The sequence below is a fragment of the Bufo bufo genome, chromosome 3 (genome assembly GCF_905171765.1).
Source record: "Bufo bufo chromosome 3, aBufBuf1.1, whole genome shotgun sequence".
In the NCBI taxonomy this organism is placed as follows: domain Eukaryota; kingdom Metazoa; phylum Chordata; class Amphibia; order Anura; family Bufonidae; genus Bufo; species Bufo bufo.
Genome location: NC_053391.1, coordinates 85,308,429 through 85,333,596, shown reverse-complemented (window position 1 = coordinate 85,333,596; position 25,168 = coordinate 85,308,429). Strand labels below are relative to the sequence as shown.

General features: G+C 44.3%; 1 protein-coding gene across 1 annotated transcript in view; it reads right to left on the bottom strand.

Moving 5' to 3' along the window:
* CRYBG3 (crystallin beta-gamma domain containing 3) overlaps positions 1 to 8,526 on the bottom strand; it is a 198,667-nt gene extending 190,141 nt beyond the window's left edge. The window contains exon 1 of the mRNA XM_040423276.1: positions 7,859 to 8,526. Within this exon, the coding sequence (XP_040279210.1) occupies positions 7,859 to 8,286 (428 nt within the window). The 5' untranslated portion in view covers positions 8,287 to 8,526. The remainder of the gene's footprint in view (positions 1 to 7,858) is intronic.
* Positions 8,527 to 25,168: the final 16,642 nt, after the last annotated feature.

Sequence of the window (25,168 nt, the reverse complement as noted above, 5' to 3'; positions counted from 1 at the left end):
CAGGATAGAACCTCAATATCTAAATGCCAGAAGTACACAACTCCGTCCAGTCACTTTAATGGGAGCAGCGCTGCAGTGACCAGCCCTGCCCACTGCACATTGGATGGAGGTTTTACACGGAAGCTACTGCAGAAGAGATGATGGGGGTGTCGGACAGACGCCTGCCGATTAGATATCAATGGCCTATCTTGAGGATTAATCATCAGTATGAAAATCCTGGACAACCCCTTTATGGGCTCCTACACACGTAAATTTGGTCTGATTTTTTTTTTGCTGGTAAAAAAAATACACCATGAGGGGCCGTTCATATAACATATTTTACAGCGGAATTGTGGCACAAACATGTCCCTTCTCAGTGCGGTCAGGGCTATAAGCCGCCGTTCTGCAATCCTCAGCACTGTCTCCCGTTGAAATGAATGGAAGGCAGAAAGGACGCGGCCGCCGGTGGGTTTTCGACTAAATTTCTACTCCAAAATTCCACTGTAAAATCTACTGTGTGAACATCCCCTAAGGCCTTTTGCAACTAACCATATTTTAGCATTTTTTGGAATTTTTTTGCAGATCGCACGTTAACCCATTTGATGGTGCACCAAATGGTGAGGCCCTGCCCATGGTGCACCAAAAGCCTTATTTGCGTAAAACAAAATAGAAGCATTTCACCGGATTAGAGGACTAGATTTCCACAAGAAAGGTCTGATTATGGTTCAGGGCACCTACCTTACTTACAGTACTTTGTGACTGAGTTTGGAGGTGACTCCCTTTAAGCTTTATTAACCTAATATCGAAAAGCCCCTCTAAGGGTACATGCACACGTTCAGGATTCATGTGCGGAGAATCCGCACTGAAATCCGCAGGTGTTCGCAGGCAAATCTGTGCGGTCAATCCGCATTAATTGGTGCGGATTTGCATACGGATTTGCGTGCGGATTTGGTGCGGATTCGGTGCGGATTTTCTGCATGCGGATTTCACTAAGTGAATGAAGAAAATCCGGTCAGGAAAAAAAAAATTAATTGACATGTCGCGGATTTTAAAATCCGCACCGCAGGTCAAAATCCGCGCGGAAAAAATCCGCATCGTGTGCATTGAGAATTTCAAATTCTCATAGAATACAATGGACATGCAAATCCGCGCGCAAAATCCGCACGCAATCCTGATCGTGTGCAGGGGGCCTTAGGCATCCTCCCTCAGCCAGAAGCAAGGATTTTACCACTGATTATCTATCCTCTGGATAGATCATCAGTATCTGATCGGTGGGGGTCTGACACCCAGGACCCCCACCGATCAGCTGTTTTGAGAAGGCAGTGGCGCTCCTGTGAGCACCGTGGTCTTCTCGCAGCTTACCAAGCATAGTACCGTACATTGTATAGCGGTCGTGCTTGGTTTCGCGCTCAGCCCCATTCACTTAAATGGGACTGAGATGCTCTTAGGCCACAAGACACATGAACGTGACGTCACTCGACCTAAGAAAAGCAGAGAGAAGGCCACGGCCCTCACAGGAGAGCCGGTGCCTTCTCAAACAACTGATCGCGGAGGTCCTGGCTGTCAGACCCCCACCGATCAGATACTGATGACCTATCCAGAGGATAGGTCATCAGTATAAAAATGTAGGAAAACCCCTTTAATATCTCATTAATGCCGCCAATGAAGAACACCCTTATTCCTCTGCTGGAATCACAACAGATGTCTGTCTGCTCCCATAAAGAAGAGGAATATGAACCGCAAATCAACGCCAAAAAGAAATATAGACCATCAATCTGTCTCAGTGATGCCAAGATCATATGGCGGCACTTAATTAAAAGGCATGTCCCGAGTGTATGGCAGATTTCTGACTAATAAGAATGAACTTGAAGGTAAATGAAGCTGCTGTATATTATCTCACATGTGGTTTACGTCCTCCTCATCTACAATGTGAGTGGGCCGCGCCTGGTCATGCAGAGTAATTCACGATGACAGTCAGTTAGATGCCCGCAGCTCTGCGTCCTTCAGGCAAGGTATTTCACCTGCCGCGTGTTTACGTGCCAAGTGCAGATGTAAAGCACTGGCGTAAATCTCCGCTGCTCATTGGCAATTGATTTTATAATCAAAAAATGTGTGGGAAACGACGCGCAGATTTGGAGGGTAATAGTCTAGGGAAAAGGATCACTACTACCGCAATGTAACATGTATCTCTAGTACAGGTCAGTCAAAACTGAGGAGCCTACTGTGTCAGAGAATCCGAATATGATCTTATGAGTGTGGGACAATAGACCGGCGGGCGGCCCGACGTGCACAGCGTCATTGTAATCTATGATGCTGTGCGCTCCCGTGCGCACGATCAATGCCGCTCTGGGACATATGGCCCGCTCACGGACCGTATATCTCGGAGGGCATACGGTCATGTGCAAGAGGCGTTATTCACAGACCCGCAGGTCCGTGCATGCCCTATTTTTGTCCATGATCCCTCACACACATGATAGTCTATGGGTCTGTGAAAACCACAGCCTCAACATGGATCCTAACCGAGTTTAGCCCATGGTTTTCATGGACCATCTATAGGAGATGTTCTGGAAATTAATTCTCAGCCTACCAGTGTCCGTGGGAGACAGATGACACACGGAGGGTAAAAAATGGACACAAGGACCAAACATGAATTCCTCATGGATAAACCACTGACATCTTGTCACAGAAAGCATTAAGGACACAGATGTGTGAAAAGCCAATTAGTCGTGAGGAAATCAAAAGAATGTCTTTTTGGCCTCCATCTGGACAGTTATCAATGAAGCTCCCTTGTGACAGCAGAAGGAGTGTTGTGGACTTCGATAAAATGGCCGTCCTACCTGCCCGAGTACTGCTGGAACTGAGTTGAGGTGAACTGCAGAGGTGACTCTTATTTATCTCAGCTGCCCCTAGGTTTTGTGCCCCTCACCATGAGGACCACCTGCATGCTGAGGACCATGCAGAGATGAAGGGGGTGACTGTATAGGCGACAATCCCACTGTATGCCTATACATATACTTAAAGTCATAGTCTTTTGAATGCATTTTGGGTTCCCATCCCTCCTTTCTGGACCTGTGCATACCTACCTGCTTAGTTACGGCTCCCTCTATTCACAGTGTTCCAGTCCCTGCTTGTCAACTTCCAACATGAAGGAGGACAGTGGTGTACCTTCAATGGAAGCAGACCACGCAGCTGGCTGCTACATGACCCAGAGGGAGGGTGGGCCTGACAATGAACTCCTTCTTTTTTCACTTGACAAGAAACATTTCCAGGCCACCACCACTAGGGGGAGCTCAGTGCAATGAGAATATTTCAGCTTCTATTCCAGTAAAATTTCACTGTATAAATTCCTTTGTGCCAAGCTCCCCCTAGTGGTGGCTGCAGGCAGCTAGCTTTGTAATAGAAGTGAAGCTGACTTGTCAGTCAGTTTCTTTGTGCCAGTGCCAAGGCAAACCAAAAACCATAGGGTGTATCCTTTGCGTTAAAACTTATTTAGCAAAAAATTGAGCAAGTTGGAAAACAAGAAGGAAGCTAGAAATCTGCTTGACCAATATGAATATCACTACACCTCCCACCAGAGTCACCCAGCTTTCTATTCCCCCACAGTGAGGCAGATTTACAATTCTCTAGCCTGGGAAAGCTGGGTGACAACCTCTGACACTAGATTTCCCAGACGGAGATGGAACTACGAATGACTCGATGGCGTTCATTTACGGTTGATTGTTTTTTGCTAGTGGGAAATGCTATTTAATTATTAGCAGAGATGCAATGACATCCCACTTCTCCTTTCTGCTGGCCACTTACCAGTGACTCAAGACCTCCTGGATTAGTCACCACGCTCTAGGCTCTCAGCTATGTGTTGCAATTAAAAGCTCATTTTACATCAGTATTGAAGCGGGCTGCCTCTGTGTACTGTTACAACCGGCCCGGACAAGGTATTTTAGCTGTTTGGTTTATATGAGCTGTGATTTGTAGAGCGATATGCCAGGCTCTGTATGATACCTGATGGAGGTGCTATGTACACGGATCCGGTATAGCGGCACAATGAGCTCCTAGCGGTTAGTATTCTCCCCTAGAAGCAATGCTTCTGTAATACGGTATACAACAGAGCGCATATACGGAGGCACATGGAGTCACACTATGGGCCCACAGCGGGCTATGGGTGCTATATTATGGATGGGTAGTGCAGAGGCGTGATGGTGTTTCACGATTGCATTATTCTGGCGGGGTACTGGCTTTCACTGAAGAGACCTAGCTGGTGTATGGAGACTTACGGCCCCTATATACGAGGATTGGGTCATTATTATGTGAACAAGCATTGACAGAATTGCCCGTTTCCAACAACTGGCCCGTGTAAAGGTGCCGCCAATCACAGACATGCAAAAAGCTTTTCTGACAGGTGAGCGCATGTTTCGTGCAGCACCTAAATTCATCTCATCGTCAATTGGCGCTCGTTACTGGGCACGTCTAAGAGAACCTTCACCACAGGCAATATTCCATGGGGAAAAAAAGTATTCAATCTAGCTCTCCTCCAGATGGAAGAAATTGATGTCGTCCTATAAGCCTAACCGGACACCTCCAGAAGGAAGAGACCGGCGTGCAGACACCTGTCTTACTATACAAATTATACATCCATCGTATAAAGTATACAGGCGTAAAGTCACTGATGGTCCAGGGGAGTTGTCTAGACAGGGAGTCTTCAAATGCGCCAATTTTCACAGTGGCTCAGGTTTTATGATAAATCTGGCACATCTGTGGTCTGCTTTTCTAAAAGTTTGAGACAAATTTTAGTTGTTTGACATTTTTTTGGACAGAAATGTTGGTGCATTTTGGCACAAAAAGCAGCATTTAAGCCATTCCCTTTCCATAGTAGGCCACGTCCCCTCATTAAGCATGGTGAAAATATGCCAAAATTGCTGATGAAATCAAGATGTAGAGTCAATAGTAAATCGAGGTCCCTGTGGTCCTCACAATGAGCTTTGGAGTGGATTTTACCTCTAGGCCCAGTAGATTCCAGCTACAACAATCAAGAGGTTGGTGCAAAAGAAAAACTAGGAAAATATAATTGATCCTTCATTCTATTAAGATTTTCAACAAATGTCAGTAAAATCTGCCACTGCAGTGAAAGAGCCATAAAAGAGCCCCTTTATTGCCCTAACTGATGTTAAAGGTCTTGCTCTTGTTTATTTGGCCGGGACAAGGTCAACAAGCACTACTACCCCCAAGGCAGAGACTGTCCAGAGTATCAGCCCCCCAGGAACTAAAATGTACTACAGATGTAGTAGTAGGAACGCTCGTTAGCGATGATCTGCCTGTGTAAAGGTGCCATCTATTACCCAATGAACGAGCTTGTTCATTGGGTAATCACATCATCGGGTAATCACATCATCGTTTGCCGGCAGCAGATCATGTCGTCTAATCATGTTCTACTGCTGGCAAACTGATTCTGTATGGGGACAAGTGATGGCATGAGCGATCGCTCCTCCCAATACTGTGGAGAACGCTTCCTTCCCAACAATCATCAGCCTCATCTGCCAGCCCTATGAAAAATATAGTTGTATATTTCAGCCACTTTTATGAGTTACATGTGGATTTTGATGCTGATTTTGCTGCAGATTTCACCCTGTACAGGAAGAAAACCATCTCACTAGCATCACCTCTTGGAAGTGGATCCCTATAAGTCAAAATCCTATTTTCCAACAAGCTGTGGGATTTGACAAGGAACTATAGCCAGTAAGTCTTACTTCCAATAAGTTTCTGTACAGGACTGGTCTCTTTAAGGACATTCAGCACCCTATCTAGCTGTATCCAAGGCATTGTACTCGGCCAGCCAGAGTCCTACTCCGTACTGATGAAGGGCAAGCACCCTGAAACAGCTGTGTATGGAGGGATATCTGGCCTGGCTATATTCCCTTGTCAAATCCCAAGGCTTGTTGGAAATTCGGATTCTAACTCATAGGGAGACACTTCCAATCGGTGGCACCGGTGAGATGGTTCTCTTCCTTGGGAGATACCTCTTGGCATGTTGTTTTCCTATGGAGCTAGGCCAATAAGTCTCCATACCCTGGAGTACTTCCAGTAAGTCTCCATACAGGACTGGTCTCTTTAAGAAGATTGAACAACTTGCCTAAACCCTATACATTGCAAAGTGTGAAATCCAGCAGAAGATGATCTATGCATTAAAGGGGTTGTCCAGGCTACAGATACTGATGACCTATCCTCAGGATAGATTATCAATGCCAGATCGGTGGGTGACAACAACCGATACTTGCACCAATCAGCTCTTTCAGGGAGCCACAGGGCCAGAAACTACGGAAAAAAAGCAGAAGACTCCGTACACTGTGTAGTTTCTGGCTACTGATCTGATACTGACAACCTATCCTGAGGATAGGCCATCAATATCTGTAGTACTGAGAACCCCTTTAAGCATCTATACAGTGCAAAGGGTGAAATCCAAGGTGAAAACCCATAGCTTAAATTAGGGTAACCTCACAGGCCACACCTCAAACCGATAAACCATGCCCACCTCTGTGAAGCCACGCCCACATCGCCGAACGGGGGGAAAAAAGAGGGGGATGAGAGGGAAGAACTTGTGGAGGGGCCAGGGGGTGTACTGGAGGGGCCAGGGGGTGTACTGGAGGGGCCGAGGGTGTACTGGAGGGCCCGAGGGTGTACTGGAGCCAGCCAGTCCCCCCTTCACAGTAGTTATCAACCCCTCAGCAGTCCCACATTCACAGTATTTATTAACCCCTTTCAGTCCCCTCTTCACACTTATTTATTCCCCCCTTTCAGCTGTTCCCAGGACCCACACAGTAGTTATTATTAACCCCTTTCAAAATCAGCAGCAATCCCTGGCGGCCCACAGCACAGACCAGTGAGTACCTCAGCGCAGCTGCGCTCCTCAGAGTCTGTTCCTCCACTTCCAGAGCAGCTGCGCCTGCACAAACCGGGATTGACTGGCGCGATGAAAGCGCTGCCAACGTGTGACATGACATCAGTGCACTCTGCGATGTTAGTGATCATGTGAGTGATACTCAAAGTGCCCTGTACTCGCCGATAACCACAAAAAAGGAGGACTTCTGGCCGGCCATCCTGGCCTTGCGCCGAATGAAGGAACAGAAGTCTAAAAACCGGACTGCCTGGCCTAAAACCGGACATTTGGCCACCCTAGCATAAATTGACCTGCGGATTTTAACATCGCCACCATCCATCAATATGTGTGATCACACTGATTTTTATGTAGCAAGAACATGAGATTTGCTGCTAAGTAAAATTCGGCGGACTTTCTGCCTGCACAATGTATGGACGTCTGTACTGTACGTACGCTTTACAATGGAAACTTGAATAACACAACATAACTTCATCTGATAAAACTGTGCCCTAGACATCATTCACCAGTCTATCTTAGGGGATAGTTCTACAAGTACTGACACAATGATAGTGATTTGCTACTTGAGTAATTCCCCCAAAAAATCCTGTAAAAAGTGTTTGTAACTAACATAATACGCTATTGCGACTTGTACATAGAGAACAAGGGGTCCCATAGCAAAGATGAAAAGAAGTCCCCTTTCAGTAGCTGCTTGACACCACTATACTCCTCACCTGGGGCAGGAGGTCATGGTGCCCCTCAACCCATTTATTATAATCACAATATAATTTCTATAATAAAAATAAAATTACTTAAACATTAGTTGGTTAATTAGATCATACTTGACTGAAAATAAGAATCATAAAACTGCACCAACAGGTAAGACAAAATTACTAATGCTAGTGAAAATAATGTAAAATAATAATTACAGCAACAATCAGAATATTTATAATAACAATAGGGGCGTTGATAATAATATTATTATATTAAACAACTATAATAATGAAGTAGTACCTGCTCTGGTCCTCCCTTGCCACTGTGGAGGTGTCATTCTCCTCCTCCTTGTCCTGAGAAGATGTCCTGGTGAAGAGTCTAGAGAAGACCTTGGACCTGTCTTGCTCCTCTTTATTCCCTTTGGCAGGGGAGGCATTGTCATTGCCCCCCTTGCTCTCCAGGCTTATCTTCCTGAAGAAGAGCCTGGATGGGCTGTGAGGTCTCTCCTGCTCCTCTCCATGCTCTGTCCTGTCACTTCCATCCTTCTTCTCCTGGGATGGACTTCTGAAGAAAAGCCTGGGCAAGCTCCTGCCACCTCTGTCCTGTTCCTCAGCTGGATCTTTACCACTTTCCTCCTCCTTCTCCTGGGATGATGACCTGGAAAAGAGTCTGGAGAAGCTCCTAGCTACTTCATCCTGCCAGGTGCCTGATCTCCTGCGAGTGCTCATGTCCTGGAGATCAACAAGGACTTTCCAATGTGCTGACTGGGAGCAGTGACATAGGGACTGTGCTGTCACTCCTGGAGGCTTACAAAGTTTGCAAAAAGTTCCCAGGCAGCATGAGAAGCTCACACAAGTGAAGGAGGCATGAGTCACTCCATGCCTCTCTACCAGGAACAAGTGAATAGAGTGTATGATGTGACCTGGCAGGGAGGAAAGAAACTAATAACACTCCTAGGGCTGTCCTCCTCTGCAGCCTGCTCCTTGGCCCTGCCCCTACACATACAGGGAGGAGGTGCAGCCTGCAGCTGTGTGCTATGTGCTGCTGCTGCTCACTGTGTTATGTGACCCACTCACTGACTGTGCCCAGTGCCCTGGCAGCAGAACACTCTTACCTAATGCTGGAGGGGGAGTAGGGGCTAGTGGGACCCCCATGCTTCCAGGCCAGGAGCGCCCAGCATGTGTGTGTGTGTGGACTTGTGTTTTATCATGCTTGTCATTTTTTTTCTTTTTACAGATTCCTAGTAATGTTTAGTGGTTACAACACTTCTGTATTTATTTCTTTTACTCATTTATATAGCACTGGCATATTGTGTAGCGTTTTACAGACAGTATCATCACTCGCCGTCAGCGGTGGAGCTCACAATTAGGGGTGGGTGAATCGAAGTTGATTCGTTCCCTAACTTAGGCTACGTTCACATCTGCGTTTCTGCTGGATCCATCATGTATCAGCAAAAACGCTTCCGTCATGATAATACAACCGGCTGCATCCGTTATGAACGGATCCGGTTGTATTATGTCTAAAATGACCAAGACTGATCAGTCTCTAAAACCATTGTAAGTCAGTGGGGATGGATCAGTTTTCTTTTGTGTCATTGAAGTGAATGGGTCCGCATCCGAGCCGCAAAAACGGCGGCTCGGATGCGGACCCAAACAACGGTCGTGTGCATGATGCCTTAGGCCCCTTTCACACGAGCGAGTTTTCCGCGCGGATGCGTTGCGGGAGGTGAACGCATTGCATCCGCACGGAATCCTGACCCATTCATTTCTATGGGGCTGTGCACACGAGCAGTGATTTTCACGCATCACTTGTGCGTTGCGTGAAAATCGCAGCATGCTCCTCTTTGTGCGTTTTTCACGTAACGCAAGCCCCATAGAAATGAATGGGGTTGCGTGAAAATCGCAAGCATCCGCAAACAAGTGCGGATGCGGTGCGATTTTCACGCATGGTTGCCAGGAGACGATGGAGACCCGATCATTATTATTTTCCCTTATAACATGGTTATAAGGGAAAATAATAGCATTCTGAATACAGAATGCATAGTAAAACAGCGCTGGAGGGGTTAAAAAAAATAAAAAATCATTTAACTCACCTTAATCCACTTGATCGTGATGCCGGCATCTCCTTCTGTCCCCTTTACTGAATAGGACCTGTGGTGAGCATTAATTATAGGTCAAGGACCTTTGATGATGTCACTCTGGTCATCACATGGTACGTCATGGTAAAAGATCATGTGACGTACCATGTGATGACCGGAGTGACGTCATCAAAGGTCCTTTACCTATAATTAATGCTCACCACAGGTCCTATACAGTAAAGGGGACAGAAGAAGATGCCGGGCTACGCGATCAATTGGACTAAGGTGAGTTAAATGATTTTTTTTTTTTAACCCCTCCAGCGCTGTTTTACTATGCATTCTGTATTCAGAATGCTATTATTTTCCCTTATAACCATGTTATAAGGGAAAATAATACAATCTACAGAACACCGATCCCAAGCTTGGGTACCAAACATGTGCGATTTTTCTCACGCGAGTGCAAAACGCATTACAATGTTTTGCACTCACGCGGAAAAATCGCGGGTGTTCCCGCAACGCACCCGCACATTTTCCCGCAACGCCCGTGTGAAAGGGGCCTTACACTATGTGTCATGACGGATCTGTCTTGCTCCGCGTCCCAGGACGCACTCTAAAACGCTGCTTGCTGAGCTTTTGTGTGCGTCATGGGGACGCAATGAAACGGATGGAATGCATTCTGGTGCACTCCTTTCCCTTCAGTTCAGTTTTGTCCCTATTGACAATGAATGGGGACAAAACTGAAACATCTTCCTCCGCTATTGAGATCCTATGACAGATCTCAATACCAGAAAGGAAAAACGCTGATGTGAAAGTAGCCTTAGTTTTAAAGCTGTACGGAGACCTGTCTCCGTACAGCATTAAAACGTATGGGATTTGCGGAGGCAAACTTCATTAAGTCCGAAGTTGCGCGTTACTTTGGTGAAGAACTGCGGCCTTCAATTCTACAACTTCAAAAACATTTTAAAACAGCAATCCAAAGTCGGTTTCGGTACCAGTCGGTACCGATGCCCCTTAAAGTGGGGGGGGTGAAATGTCAGGGCATCTTATGGGGTGAATACAGGGGCATAGCTGCAGGGGAAGCAGCTGCTTTGGGGCCTGAACTCAGAAGGGGCCCACCCAGGAGGAGGACTGAAAGATTTTAATGTAAGGGCCCCCTCAACAATATTGTAATATGAAATTATATATAGAGACACTGTAGGAAATGGACGGAGCGGCTGCTGGGCCTCATCTGAGCGAGCGATCTTTACTAGACACAGGAGTAGGGGTTGCACGGGAGTCGGGGGTTGCAAAGAAGTTGCTGGTGGAGGGGGCATCCCATTCAAAAAATTAGCTGTGGGACCCAGTCATATCTAGTTACACCACTGGGCTAATACTAATTAGCACTTTAATAATCAAATCGCTCTTTAGTACAGGAGGACCGGGAAGCGATGAATACGGTTCTCCCCGGGCTCTGTACTCACTGCTTCCTGGTCTTCATCTTTAGGCTCCTCACACTGTGTGTGAGGACATTGGTGCCCTGTGACCTCACAGCACAGCGCGGCAGGAGGAGCGCTGGATGTTATCAGCGGCGGGTCTGGAGCAGTAGAGGTAAGCTGGTCTATTTTTTTTCTCAGATCTGAGGTCTACTTAACATGGGGCTTATTAACATGGAGGTCTGATTAAGGGTCTTAAACATTGGGGGTCTAATCTGAGGTCTAAATAGGGGCCTTATTAACATTGGGAGTCTGATCTGAGGTCTGATTGGGGGTCTTATTAACACTAGGGGTCTGTTCTAAGATCTGATTGACATTGGGGGTCTGATTGGGGCTACAAGTTGAGTATTGATTAAACTTGGCGGTCTGATTGGTGATTTGAGCTGAGGTCTGATTAATATTAAGGGTTTGATTAATATTGGGGGTCTGAGCTGAGCTCTTTTCTTCCTCTAAAGCTTATTTTCCTCCTGTAAAACCTAGGTGGGTCTTATGGGCAGGTGCGTCTTATAGGGAAAAAATACGGTATGTCTTTGGAGTGTGAAAGGAAACCCACAGGCACGAGGAGAACATACCAAGAAGGAAAAGTTGTAGAATTATTGAATTCACATGATCAATTGGCATGTTAATGGTATGCAAATGGTAAAAAAATGTTAAAATTAAAAAAGATTTTATTTTGTATTGTGTCTGACCACGAGTGATGGCCAGTTCACAGTGTTCGCCGACTACTGACCACCACCACGCGAAGAAAGGCTCGCAGTAGCACAAGCAACATATGGCCTGCATTGTCCTGTTTAAAAAATGGCTCCTAAAACACTTTGAAAAAATGGCCGTACCACTTGGTTCATGACCAAATCAATGTAACGCCGAGCTGTTAGTGCACCTAAAATGAAGACTCGAGGGGTCCGGCTACAGTACATTATGCCATCCAACACCATAATCCCGGGGGTAGGATCATTGTAACATTCCCTTATGAAGGCGGCCTATTCATGGAATTGCTCTAGTGGTCTCCAGACCAAATCTCCGGCTATCATTGTGTCCCAGACAAAGGTGGGAGTTATCCCAGAAGAAGATAGATTTGCTTTCCAACCTCCGTTGCTGTCTTGCTGTGCACAGTAATAGCTTTTGAGAGTGGTGGCTTAAAGTCAATTGAACACACCTATGTAGCTGGTTGTCTGGCTTGTAGCCCAATGTCTTGCAAATACCTTCTGATGGTTTGTGTAGACACTGTTTGCCATACTAGGCTTGCAGTCCAGAATGGCTCCCCAGGTGCCATTCTTCTAATCAAACGATCCATCCGTGCAGAGGTTCCCCTCTATTCACCTCTTGCTGTCATTCCAGTTCGGCGTTGCTTTCCCAACCACCAGGGCCCACAACGTTGAACAGTGCTGACATCTCGGCCTAGGCGTTTAGTGATCTGCAGGAGTGATAAACCAAGGTCTCTCAGTTCAAGGATTCTGTCCCTCTCAGTTTGTGACAAGTGGTGATAACTGAGACATTGCACAATCATCCCTGATGACCCGATCCGATTTTTAAGGTTTCATGTGGCTAAAAAGTTTGCTTTGAATCTGGCTTTTTTGTCCCACCCACATGACACAGACTGGAGCTAGGTGCTTGAAAATTCGATCATTTTTCCAGATTTTAGTGACACCTACTTTCTTTTATTTGCATAACCTTACAACTTGTCCTTTTTGGTTGCAATGTTGAGGAGTGTATTTATATAACATATTCAGTCGAGCTATACACAGATTGTAATCACTCACATTAGTTTCTGCCCCTTCACTTCCCAGTTAATCCTTTGGCGACATATATGGCACGTCTGCCAAGGGGTTAGCGCAGTCCTGTACATGTATGTGCCTGCACCATCATCAGCTGCTGTCATCTGCGTCGTACAACTGACAACATGCTATAATGGGCTAGATAAGAGATAGCTCTGATCCTGACCATTTACCTCTTTAGATGTGATCGTGGGATGCGCTGCTATAGCAGTTGGGGGCCTAACAATGGCCAAGAGGTCTGACTTGTATGGAAGCTTATTAGGCTCTGCCTGAAGCAGGGTCTAATAGGTTGCCTATAAGTTTTAAACTGACAGGTATAATACATTGCAATAGAAAAGTATTGTAATGTATTATATAAGTGACTAATTGATCACAAGTTCATGCCCTCTAGTGCCAAGTGCAAGATGTCTAATAGTCTGCGAGGTCAAAAAGGAACCCAAGGTAACCTTTAAGCAACTAAAGGCGTTTCTCAGATTAGTTAATGTTATTGTTCATGAATCCACCATCAGGAGGACATTGAACAACAATGGTATGCACAGCATGATTGCAAGGAGAAAGCCGCTGCTCTCCAAATAAAACATTGCTGAATATCTCTAGTTTGCCAAAGATTACTTGGACAAGCCAGAAGGATACTGGAACAATGTTCTATGGATTAGACTAAAATAGAACTTTTTGGTTTAAATGAAAAACATTATGTTTGGTGAAAGGAAAACACTGCATTCCAGCATCAAAACCTCATCCCATCTGTGAAATCACAGTGGTGTTAGTATCATGGCTTGGCCTGCTTTGTTGCATCTGAGCCAGGATGGTTTACCAACATTGATGGAACAATGAATTCCTAATTATTCTAAAGGAAATGTCAGGACATCTATCTGTGAGCTGAATCTCAAGAGAACGTGACTTGGGCAGCAAGACAACGGTCCTAAGCACACAAGTCATTCTACCAAAGAATGTTTAAAAAGAATAAAGTTAACATTTTGGAATGGCCAAGTCAAAGTAGAAATGTTGTGGAAGGACCTGAAACAAGCAGTTCATGGGAGGAAACCCTAGTTCTGTACTTTTAAACAGTTTCGTATCTATGTAGTGTGAGGATTCCCTCTGGTAGGCAGGGTAAGCGGACGCAGAACAGAGGCAAAAGAAACAGTTCGTAAAACAAAACTTCAGTGTTTAATCACACAGGACGAAAAAAAAAACAAAGCAACATTTTTCAGTCTTAGTGTTCGTTCACACAAAGGAAAGTCCAAAGCACAAAACAGTCACCTTGTTAGCAGGTTTTTTCAGCGGTCCACAACAGGCTTTAGGGGGCCTGTTTCCCCACATGCGGCTCTCAGCCCTCTTGCACCATGCCTCAGATCCCAAAACAGAGACCTTCATTCTGAGCCCAGCTGCCTATTTAAAGGACAGCCAGGTGCTGCCAAAACCCGGATCGGCACTTAAACTCCGGTCCGGTATTTGATCTCACTTGGCTGGGAATCAGCCCAGCCGCCCATGTTGGGAGGAAAATACCTGCCTTCCCAAACAAAACCCCTTGTTATGTCACAGTAGGAATGGCCCAAAATTCCTCTAAATGGATGCACAGGTCTAATCAATTACCGGAAAAGTTTAGTTACAGTTACTGCTGCACGAGGGCGGGTCACACCAGATACTGAAAGCAAAGGTTCAGATACTTTTGCCACTCACACATGTGATATTGGATTCATTTTCTCAATAAAAAAAAATGACCAGGTCTAATATTTTTGACTCATTCGTTTGATTTGGTTATCTTTATTTATTTTTAGGACTTGTGTGAAAATCTGATGTATTTTTCGGTTAAATTTATCCAGAAATACAGAAAATTTTCAAGGGTTCACACTTTCAAGCACGACTGTGAATCTGCAGAACCAAGTCTATCATTATGAACTCCAAAGGCCGTTTTTTACCTTTATAGGAAATAGGGAGTGTCAGAAGTACATGACCTGAGTAAAGTTTTTTTATGTACAGAGACACGTTTGACAGGTTATATGTAGCCTGAAGGCACTTTTTAAAAGCTTGTGTGGTGACTTTAAAAAAAAGGGTGAATCTTCCATAACTCCTGTTTTAGCATTTGCTCTAAGGAAATACCTATATTTTCAAAGAACATTTGCCTTAAATAAAAGTCACACTGTGCTGTAATAAACTGTAATCTGTCGTTTATGACTTGTATCTGTTGCTGGGAAAGCTCAGTGATAACCACCATGGCTGCCATTACAGATCCCATGAGTTCTCACTAGCTTTCCCAGACTCCTAAATGGAAGATCTGCTTCCTTAAAAAATTGACTCATTGACTCCTGTATTACTACATGTAAAGTGCTGTAAAAAAGTATCTGCCTCTTTTAAAATTTTCAGATCATCAAACTACTTTTAATACTAGACAAAGATAACCCAAGTAAACAGAAAAAGCTCTTTTTAAAAGATGATATCATTTATTGAAGGAAAGTGCTATATAGTCCTACCTGGCCTCCTTAGCTACTAAATCATACAAAGTTAATTGACAATTGGGTTAAATTTCACCAGAAACACCCAGGTATGATTACTGCTAGACGTGTTGAATCTAAACATTACCTACATAGAACCTGTCTGGCAATGTAAAGCTGGCTACAAGGTCTCAAAAAGCAACACATGATGCCACATTCTAAAATGATTCACATCCAGATACAGAAAAAAGGCACTGAAAAATATCAGCTTGGAGAGCTTGGAGAGGGTTACAAGGCTATTGCTAAGGCTCCGGGATCTCAGTGAACCAAAGTAAGAGCACTTAACCACAAATGGAAAAACCTTGGAACAATGGGTGAACCTTCCAACAGTGGCAGGCTATCAAAATTTAACCAAGAACGTATCAGCGACTCATCCAGGTGGTCACAAAAGAGTCCAGATGAACATCGAAAGAACTCCAGACCTCACCTCACTTAAGGTCAAAGAACATGATTCTACAATAAGAAGGACATGGAAGAGTTACAAGGGCCAGACCACAAAGAACACAGAAGCTTGTCTTATATTTGCCAAAAACTTTGTGATGACCTCCAAGACTTGGGATAATACTCTGTAGACTGATGAAACAAAGATGGAATATTTTTGGAAGACATAGGTCCCTTTACAACTGGCATAAAGATAACACCACATTCTATCATAAGAACATATTACAAAAAAAATATCAAGCATGGTATTGGTAATGTAATTGTCTGGGGCTACTTTGTTTCTGCAGGACCTGGACGACTTATTGATGAAACCATAAATTCTGCTATCAGAAAATCCTGGATGAGAATGTCTGCCCTTTGGTTTGTGACCTAAAGCTCTAGTGCAGTTGGGCTTAGATAATGATCTGAAGCACACAAGCAAGCCCACCTCTGAATGGCTCAAAAAAACTAAATGAAGATTATAGAGTAGCTGAGTCAAAGTCCTGATCTGAATCCCATTGAGATGCTGTAATAAGACCTTAAAGAGAACCTGTCATCAACTTTATGCTGCCCATACTAACGGCAGCATAAAGTAGAGACAGGTGAGTTGATTTCAGCAGTCTGCCATTTATCAGTTAAAAGTAAGTTGTTGCCGAGAACCAACATCACAATCATTGCAGACTGGGCCTGGAAAAGAGTCACGGCCACCTGAGAAGAGTCCTGGTTATTCATGAAGTCCTGCTCTCCCTGCCTACCTGCTGATGACTGACAGTCTCCTACCTCATTTTCTCCCTTTCTCTCTAGGAGAGAACTGCCAATCATCAGCAGGTGGCGGGAGAGCAGGAGATTATGGATAACCATGACTCTTCTCAGGTAGAGTTGACTCTTTTCAAGGCCTGTGCTGCAATGATTGTGATGCTGGTTCTCGGCAACCACTTACTTTTAGCTCATGAGTGACACAGCGCTAAAATCAGCATTTCTGTCACTATTTTATAATGCCCTCAGTGAGGTTCGCCTAAAGTTGATGACAGGTTCCCTTTAAATGGGTTTCTGCTCGAAAAGCAATGTAGCCGGATTAAAACAAATCTGCAAAGAGAAGGGAAAGAATCCTCCACAAAGATGTAAGGCTACATGCACACGAACGTATTTTGTTTCCGTGTCCGTTCATTTTGCGGATAGGATGCGGACCCATTAATTTCAATGGGTCAGCAAAAAATGCGGACAGCACACTGTGTGCTGTCCACATCAGTATGTCCGTTCCGTAGCCCTGCAAAAAAAATAGAACATGTCCTATTCTTATCCGTTTTAGGCATTGTTACAATGGATCCGCCAAAAAAACGGATGGCATACGGATGTCATCCGTTTTGGTTTTTTTTTGCAGATCCGCAATTTGCGGACCGCAAAACACATACGGTCATGTGCATGTAGCCTAAGACTCATTGCACTTCTTACATTAAAGGGGTTGTCCCAGTTTTTTACTCACATACCTGGAGGATTTCCCTTCCTGTGGGTGGGCAGCACTTCACATGAGACAAACAGTACAGTATATAGATAAGGTCCCAGCTCCAGGACTCCCATAGAAGTGACGCTTCTAAATATGTCTCATTCATATGTCAGGTAAGGCTGTATTCCTTTTCCATTGTCCTACTGGATAGTCAGCCTAGGAAAGAAGAGTCCTTAGGATCTGAATCTAAGCCAAATACATTTTTCCAGATATCATATGTTATAAAAATCTAGTTTTACAGGATTGATAGTGAATGTGGGCTGGTTCAGATTCCACTACTGACATAAGACCTACGAGGCACATAAGGAGAGGGTGTATCTCACTGTATAATGTATCTCTCATGATCTGAGGTCAACAGGTATCATCAATCTCCTACAGAAGAGCAACTGGTAGCTCAAGTTTTTCATAGAATATAATTGTACCAGGTTTTTAAGTGTTTAAACCCTGGAAGGTTTCACTTCAAATTTCACACTTATAGAGGATTATCACATGAAGACCTCTTTACTTTATTTAGCTCTTTTTTAAATAAGTAACAATGTGATGGGTATAATCCTGTCACTCGTATGGTGCTCACTAGGCAAATCACTAGGCTGTTAAATTAGTTTTATAGGATCTGCCTTTTTTTCCTACTATGGGTAAAAAAAACCTTAACATAAATTGGCAGGAGTAGGCCAGTTGTATGCCAACATTTTTTTTCCAGTATAGGTGGGTGAGAGCTTGAGATGTTCACCAATATTTGAATTCATTAGGCTTCAATCAAACTTGTATTTGTAAAATATGTATGAATTTCATGCATTTTTACAAGCCTCTTTTTGGTTATTTTTTTGTCACACATGCATCAAAAGTAAAATAAACACCATCAAAAAACTGCAGCGTATTTTCATAATTCCCTACTGACTTACAGCAAAGATCAGGCCAAAAAGTTTACCAAAACAGGGAAGAGACATCATTTTTGCTACAAAATGTTATGTGACACCACCCTAAAAGTAGTGTTGTCTAGAAATGTAATTTTATAACCAGACGGAAAAAGAACATTTATTAAGACATAATTTTATATTGCATAAGAATTTGGTACATTTTTATTGGTTTGGTATAGCTTTTGTAAGAGAGCAAAGAGCACTAGAGTACAGGCCAAAGATCTGGACAATTATTGGAAACAAATGTTCATACAAACGCTCGTTCCCGATAATTGCCTAGTGTAAAAGCGATGATGATCACGCAAAAAGAAAGAAATACACAATCTTTTAGGCAGTGCCTAAAATGGTAGTTTGTCGGCAGTATATCTCCATGTGAAAACTGGGCATGTGCTGGTGACAAGTAAATGAGTCACTGAGTGGTCACTTTGCATCGGGCTATGTGAAAGGCACTATAAACTTCTCTATTGTCAATCAGCACTCACTATTGGCCGCTATTGACCCTTGTAATAAGAAGTGAAGAGCTTTTTAGAGTTGACTCTGCAGAGTCCTGCTGTAGCGGTGCATTGTCACCTCATGTCTACATGACTGGAGATGGGCAGCAAGTGTGGAAATCCTTTCAAACTAACCATACAGATGTCTAGTGCCAAAAAAAAAACTTTGGCAAAAGAAAAGATTGTAACATGCAATAGCAACGGATAGGCTGGTTACTTGTAGGTAACAGGCGCCAAAGAGGTTTAAAACACATGATGCTGAGATGGACGGTGGTGAACAGTAGCATTTACGAAAGTGCTGTATTTTGGGGATTGTGGGATTTTTTTTAAAGGGGTGCAGTGTGGTCTTTTCTGCGCAGAAGGGTTGTTGAGGTGGTTGACATGGATTCTCATAACTATCATTTATCTAGATTCTCATAGGCACAACCTTACCTGTAACAGTGGAGCAGGGTATGCTGTGGGTACATAAGGCAGGGAAGTGCTTTACACCCTGTAGGTGGAACAGTGGAGGCTACTATGAAGCTGGCACTATGGGTTACTATTAGCATTACAAGTATTGTCCTGAGGGTATAAACAGGAGTAGCTTTCGATTTGTGACCAAAAGTAATTAAGGGTGGATTACAGATCTAGAAACACATCATGGTTTGCAGTTTGCACCACATGTCCTTCTCCCTTTTTCCAATTTGTGGAGGCGCATCATGAAATCACTCTCTTACTTGGCTAGAATCAATCACCCATGGTCCTTACTCCAAAAGACGGCAACATTTTTGTTTTGTTTTATTTGTTTTTGCATATAGACAAATTGATGGAGCTGTCTAATGCAGGGGGTTATTCATCTGTGAATTGCTTCATCCAGCCAGGATGCATTTTCAGGGCAGTCTAAAGTTTAGCTAGATGTTGCTATGGGCTCCTAGGCATGAAGTCACTGGTCGTAGACTGGGGAAGGGGTGTTTCCATCAAATGATGGGACCGAATGGCACCCACCAGACCCTGACTGTAACTGAATCCATTGGGGTTCCATTAGAAACCCTGACATGCTGCGCTATTTGGCCCTGTATTTTCGATGGAACTGGTGGCAGAGACCTCTAACAGAGCCCTGGAGCAGACGTGAATGAAGCCATATAAGGGGCCCTCTGCTCTAGAAAAAAAACTTTTTCAAATACCCTGCTAGGGAATTATGAGTCAACAGAGTAGGATTCCCTCTGAACACTCATCATCTCTCTTCAAGAATGTCATTATTCCGGATAAAGGAATGTCACCAGACAACACTTATGTTTTACAAGTGCAATATTTCAAGATATGAACTTACCATACCGATTTGTAATACATAGATCTCTCATTCAGCAAGCATAGTTAACAAAACATTCTGATAAACGAGCCTTTCAATATCCAGAAATGTTACTACATGGCCGGATTCATATCAATCTTGTCAATACTGTAGGTCGCTGCAATGATTGAGTTTCTTGTCTTCAGTAGATGTTGCCATCTTGTGCAAACAAGCAGTGATTTTAGACATTCCACCAAACTGGTTGTGCTGGATGAATCACCACGGTGTAATATTTGCACTGCTGTCAAAAACTTCACTGATTCGCTCAGGGAACAAAGTTCATGAAGGCAATTATCGAGGCATTTCTTTCCATATGGTACAGGTATATCAGCGCTGTGTTAGAGGTTGTAGTATTTGGCACAACTCCTATGAGTGACACAGGGATTTGTTCTTTGGCGGTCTTTAAATCCATGTGTCATGAAACACCCCCTACGAGTATTCCTGTAACTCGTGAATGTATAACAATGTAGACTCAGAGATAAAAGAAGAAAAATCAGTTCTGCCTTAAAGGAACTTTCCAGGACTTACCTGTTAATAACCAATCTTTAGGATAAGTCATCAATATCAGATCGGTGGAGGTCCAGCTCTCAGCACCCCTACCAATCAGCTGAAACCAGGACTACACAGCTATGTACAATGCATAGTGGTTATGCCTGGTTCTGGCACCACAGGCAGTAAAACCGCTGATTAGCAGGGCGCCGGGGGTTGGACACCCACCGATCAGGTATTGATAACCTAACCTGGTAAGTCCAGGAAAATCCCTTTAAATAAAAACACCCATTATAGAGAACAGAACATGAGTTCCTAGGGATTACATGCCACATTCACAAGGGCGCCGGTCTGTCCATAGCACTCCTATATTTTTAGAGGAAAAACAGGATTGGGGCTCTCTTCCAGCAGAACAAAGCCATGAACAGCATACAACATCCCTCATCTCTGGTTTGGTGGACTGTATTGTAGGTACATTCAGGTCCTGCTAGTTCATCTGTTTTAGGCTACATGCACACGAACATTGTTTGTTTCCGTGTCCGTTCCATTTTTTTTTCTGATAGGATGCAGACCCATTCATTTAAATGGGTCCGCATCAGTATGTCCGTTCCGTAGCCACGCAAAAAAAAAATAGAACATGTTCTATTCTTGTCCGTTTAAGGCATTGTTACAATGGATCAGCAGAAAAATGGATGGCATACGGATGTCATCCGGGTTTTTATTGCGGATCCGCAATTTCCGGACCGCAAAACACATATAGTCGTGTGCATGTAGCCTTTAGACAGTCATGGCCAAATAGTAGTTTATGCTGTAAGGGTGGACATCACAGCTGGCACCAGTAGACCTTCATGTCTGGTCACCAGGCTGTGCATTTGCTGGTTTCAACAAAGAAGTGGGAAAATGTTCTCCTGATGGGTTTGTGTTTCGGTATACACATGAAGGAGCCATTGCTGAAGCGCAACGAGTAAGGCTACAGACGGATCCATTCAGATAATACAAACGTCTGCATCCGTTCAGAACGGATCCGTTTGTATTATCTTTAACATAGCCAAGACGGATCAGTCTTGAACACAATTGAAAGTCAATGGAGGACGGATCCGTTTTCTATTGTGTCATAGAAAACGGATCCGTCCCCATTGACTTACATTGTGTGTCAGGACGGATCCGTTTGGCTCAGTTTCGTCAGACGGACACCAAAACGCTGCAAGCAGCGTTTTGGTGTCCACCTCCAAAGCGAAATGGAGACGGAACGGAGGCAAACTGATGCATTCTGAGCCGATCCTTTTCCATTCAGAATGCAGACTGATCCGTTTTGGACCGCTTGTGAGAGCCCTGAATGGATCTCACAAATGGAAACCAAAACGCCAGTGTGAAAGTAGCCTAACTGAAGCTGTGTAGGGACACTGGGGCATCTAAAAAAAAGCAAAAGCAAAAACAAAAAAAATGCAAGAATGGCCTCAACGTGTCACATTGGCCTTCTATTCAAGCAACTCAGGAACTTAAAAAAAAGTAAAAAAAAAAAGAAAGTTAGGCCATTCCTGCTTGAGGGACATCATAACAACTGTTGTTAATTCACAGATATGCTTTACAGCACCCAGCACCAATAGGACCCTGTAGACTAGAGATAACTCATTGACTTCTATGGAAGTGTTGTGGTGGGCATGCTCTGTGACCTGTTGTACAGAGGTCATTGTGCCAGGGTGGGGGTTTGTGAGGAGTTGTGACCATCCCCTAGTGTGAATGGTAGATGCTATGTTATCAACTATACTGTGTGTGTGTATATACACTCACCTAAAGAATTATTAGGAACACCTGTTCTATTTCTCATTAATGCAATTATCTAGTCTGAGTATTTCACAATCTGCTCAGTTACTGGGATTTTCACGCACAACCATTTCTAGGGTTTACAAAGAATGGTGTGAAAAGGGAAAAACATCCAGTATGCGGCAGTCCTGTGGGCAAAAATGCCTTGTTGATGCTAGAGGTCAGAGGAGAATGGGCCGACTGATTCAAGCTGATAGAAGGGCAATGTTGACTGAAATAACCACTCGTTACAACCGAGGTATGCAGCAAAGCATTTGTGAAGCCACAACACGCACAACCTTGAGGCGGATGGGCTACAACAGCAGAAGACCCCACCGGGTACCACTCATCTCCACTACAAATAGGAAAAAGAGGCTACAATTTGCACGAGCTCACCAACATTGGACTGTTGAAGACTGGAAAAATGTTGCCTGGTCTGATGAGTCTCGATTTCTGTTGAGACATTCAAATGGTAGAGTCCGAATTTGGCATAAACAGAATGAGAACATGTATCCATCATGCCTTGTTACCACTGTGCAGGCTGGTGGTGGTGGTGTAATGGTGTGGAGGATGTTTTCTGGGCACACTTTAGGCCCCTTAGTGCCAATTGGGCATCGTTTAAATGCCACGGGCTACCTGAGCATTGTTTCTGACCATGTCCATCCCTTCATGACCACCATGCACCCATCCTCTGATGGCTACTTCCAGCAGGATAATGCACCATGTCACAAAGCTCGAATAATTTCAAATTGGTTTCTTGAACATGACAATGAGTTCACTGTACTAAAATGGCCCCCACAGTCACAAGATCTCAACCCAATAGAGCATCTTTGGGATGTGGTGGAACGGGAACTTCGTGCCCTGGATGTGCATCCCTCAAATCTCCATCAACTGCAAGATGCTATCCTATCAATATGGGCCAACATTTCTAAAGAATGCTATCAGCACCTTGTGGAATCAATGCCACGTAGAATTAAGGCAGTTCTGAAGGCAAAAGGGGGTCCAACACTGTATTAGTATGGTGTTCCTAATAATTCTTTAGGTGAGTGTATATATATATATATATAGTGGACTTTTCTTTTTAGCTCACTGGTCCGAGCAAGTCCAATGCTATAGAGACCCAGACAGACTTTAAGGTTTCAAATCGCGGTCCTTTCCTGCATTTATTGTCAGCATAAACAGGCAGCACATGTACAGGAAGCACGGTTCAAAAAGAAAACTCCTGCTCGTCCGAGCACTAACTAGACAGTAACGTACCTGACTGTCCCAAATAACACAGAGTAAGGCTCCATTCACACATCCACAATTCCGTTCCACATTTTGCGGACCCATTCTTTTCTATGGGGCCGCACATCCGGGTCCGAATTTCAAAAAAATTTTTTTTGCAATTGCGGACAAGAATAGGCATATTCTAATAGTGTCGGCGATGTGCGGTTCGCAAAATGTGGAACGCACATTGCCGGTGTTCGTGTTTCGCGGATCCGCAAAACACACACGGATGTGTGAATAGACCCTAACAGAAACCTGTACCTTCTGCTCACACACAGCAACTGACCTGTTTGGCTCTCCCACATAATGCAGCCTGGCTCTTTAAGTAGGGCTCAGCCCGGCTGCAGTAATCAAGTGGCTGCAGAGTAAATTGTTCCAGGGCTAGGAACGGAGCCCCTCACCATGTATAGGTGAGAAACCTAGGTGGAATATATACGCCATTTAACACTTTACCTGCTGCCACCTTTATTTATCTTCTTATATATATAAAAAAGAATGTATATATGTGTGTATGTATGTATGTATGTATGTGTGCATGTTCCGTGAAAACTCAAAAACGCAACCATCTATTTCAACGAAACTTGGTATACACATCCCTTGCTACGAGGAAAGAAATCTTGTGGGGGTCTCAGCTCTCTAGGACGTACCGTTCCTGAGATATTCCCCAAAAATGACCTGCATTAGCCAATACAAGCCTGCAAGTCTTTCTATTCATTTGCCAACTGCCATGCACACGGTCACATGTCTCTTATCAGCCAATAGAAGTTCGCAGGCCCTTACTCTCCACACACACAGCTTTACTCCAGGTTTCCATAACAACCCAGCCAACCCAAGTCGCACGACATATAGGGCACAACTACACTGCTACATGCATCCATCTTGGATAGATCTTTTTGCGACTGTCGAGTCACAGTCGCAACATGTCGCAGTGCGACACCATAGCCTATCATTATAAAAACTGTTGAGACTAAATGTCGCACAACACATGTCGTCGTGTAGCCCTAGCCTTAACCGCCTCCGGACCGCCGAACGCAGGGACGCGTCCTGGAGGCGGTCGATTCATTCCTCCTGGACGCATATACGCGTCCTCTCGCGAGACGCAAGATTTCCTGTGAACGCGCGCACACAGGTGCGCACGTTCACAGAATCGGAAGGTAAGCGAGTGGATCTCCAGCCTGCCAGCGGCGATCGTTCGCTGGCAGGCTGGAGATGCGATTTTTTTAACCCCTAACAGGTATATTAGACGCTGTTTTGATAACAGCGTCTAATATACCTGCTACCTGGTCTAATTTACCTGCTACCCCCCCCCCTGTCACTTATTAACCCCTTATTAACCCCTGATCACCCCATATAGACTCCCTGATCACCCCCCTGTCATTGATCACCCCCCTGTCATTGATCACCCCCTTGTAAGGCTCCATTCAGACGTATGTTTTTTACAGATCCACGGATACATGGATCGGATGCGCAAAACACATATGGACGTCTGAATGGAGCCTTACAGGGGGGTGATCACCCCATATAGACTCCCTGATCACCCCCCCCCTGTCATTGATCACCCCCCTGTAAGGCTC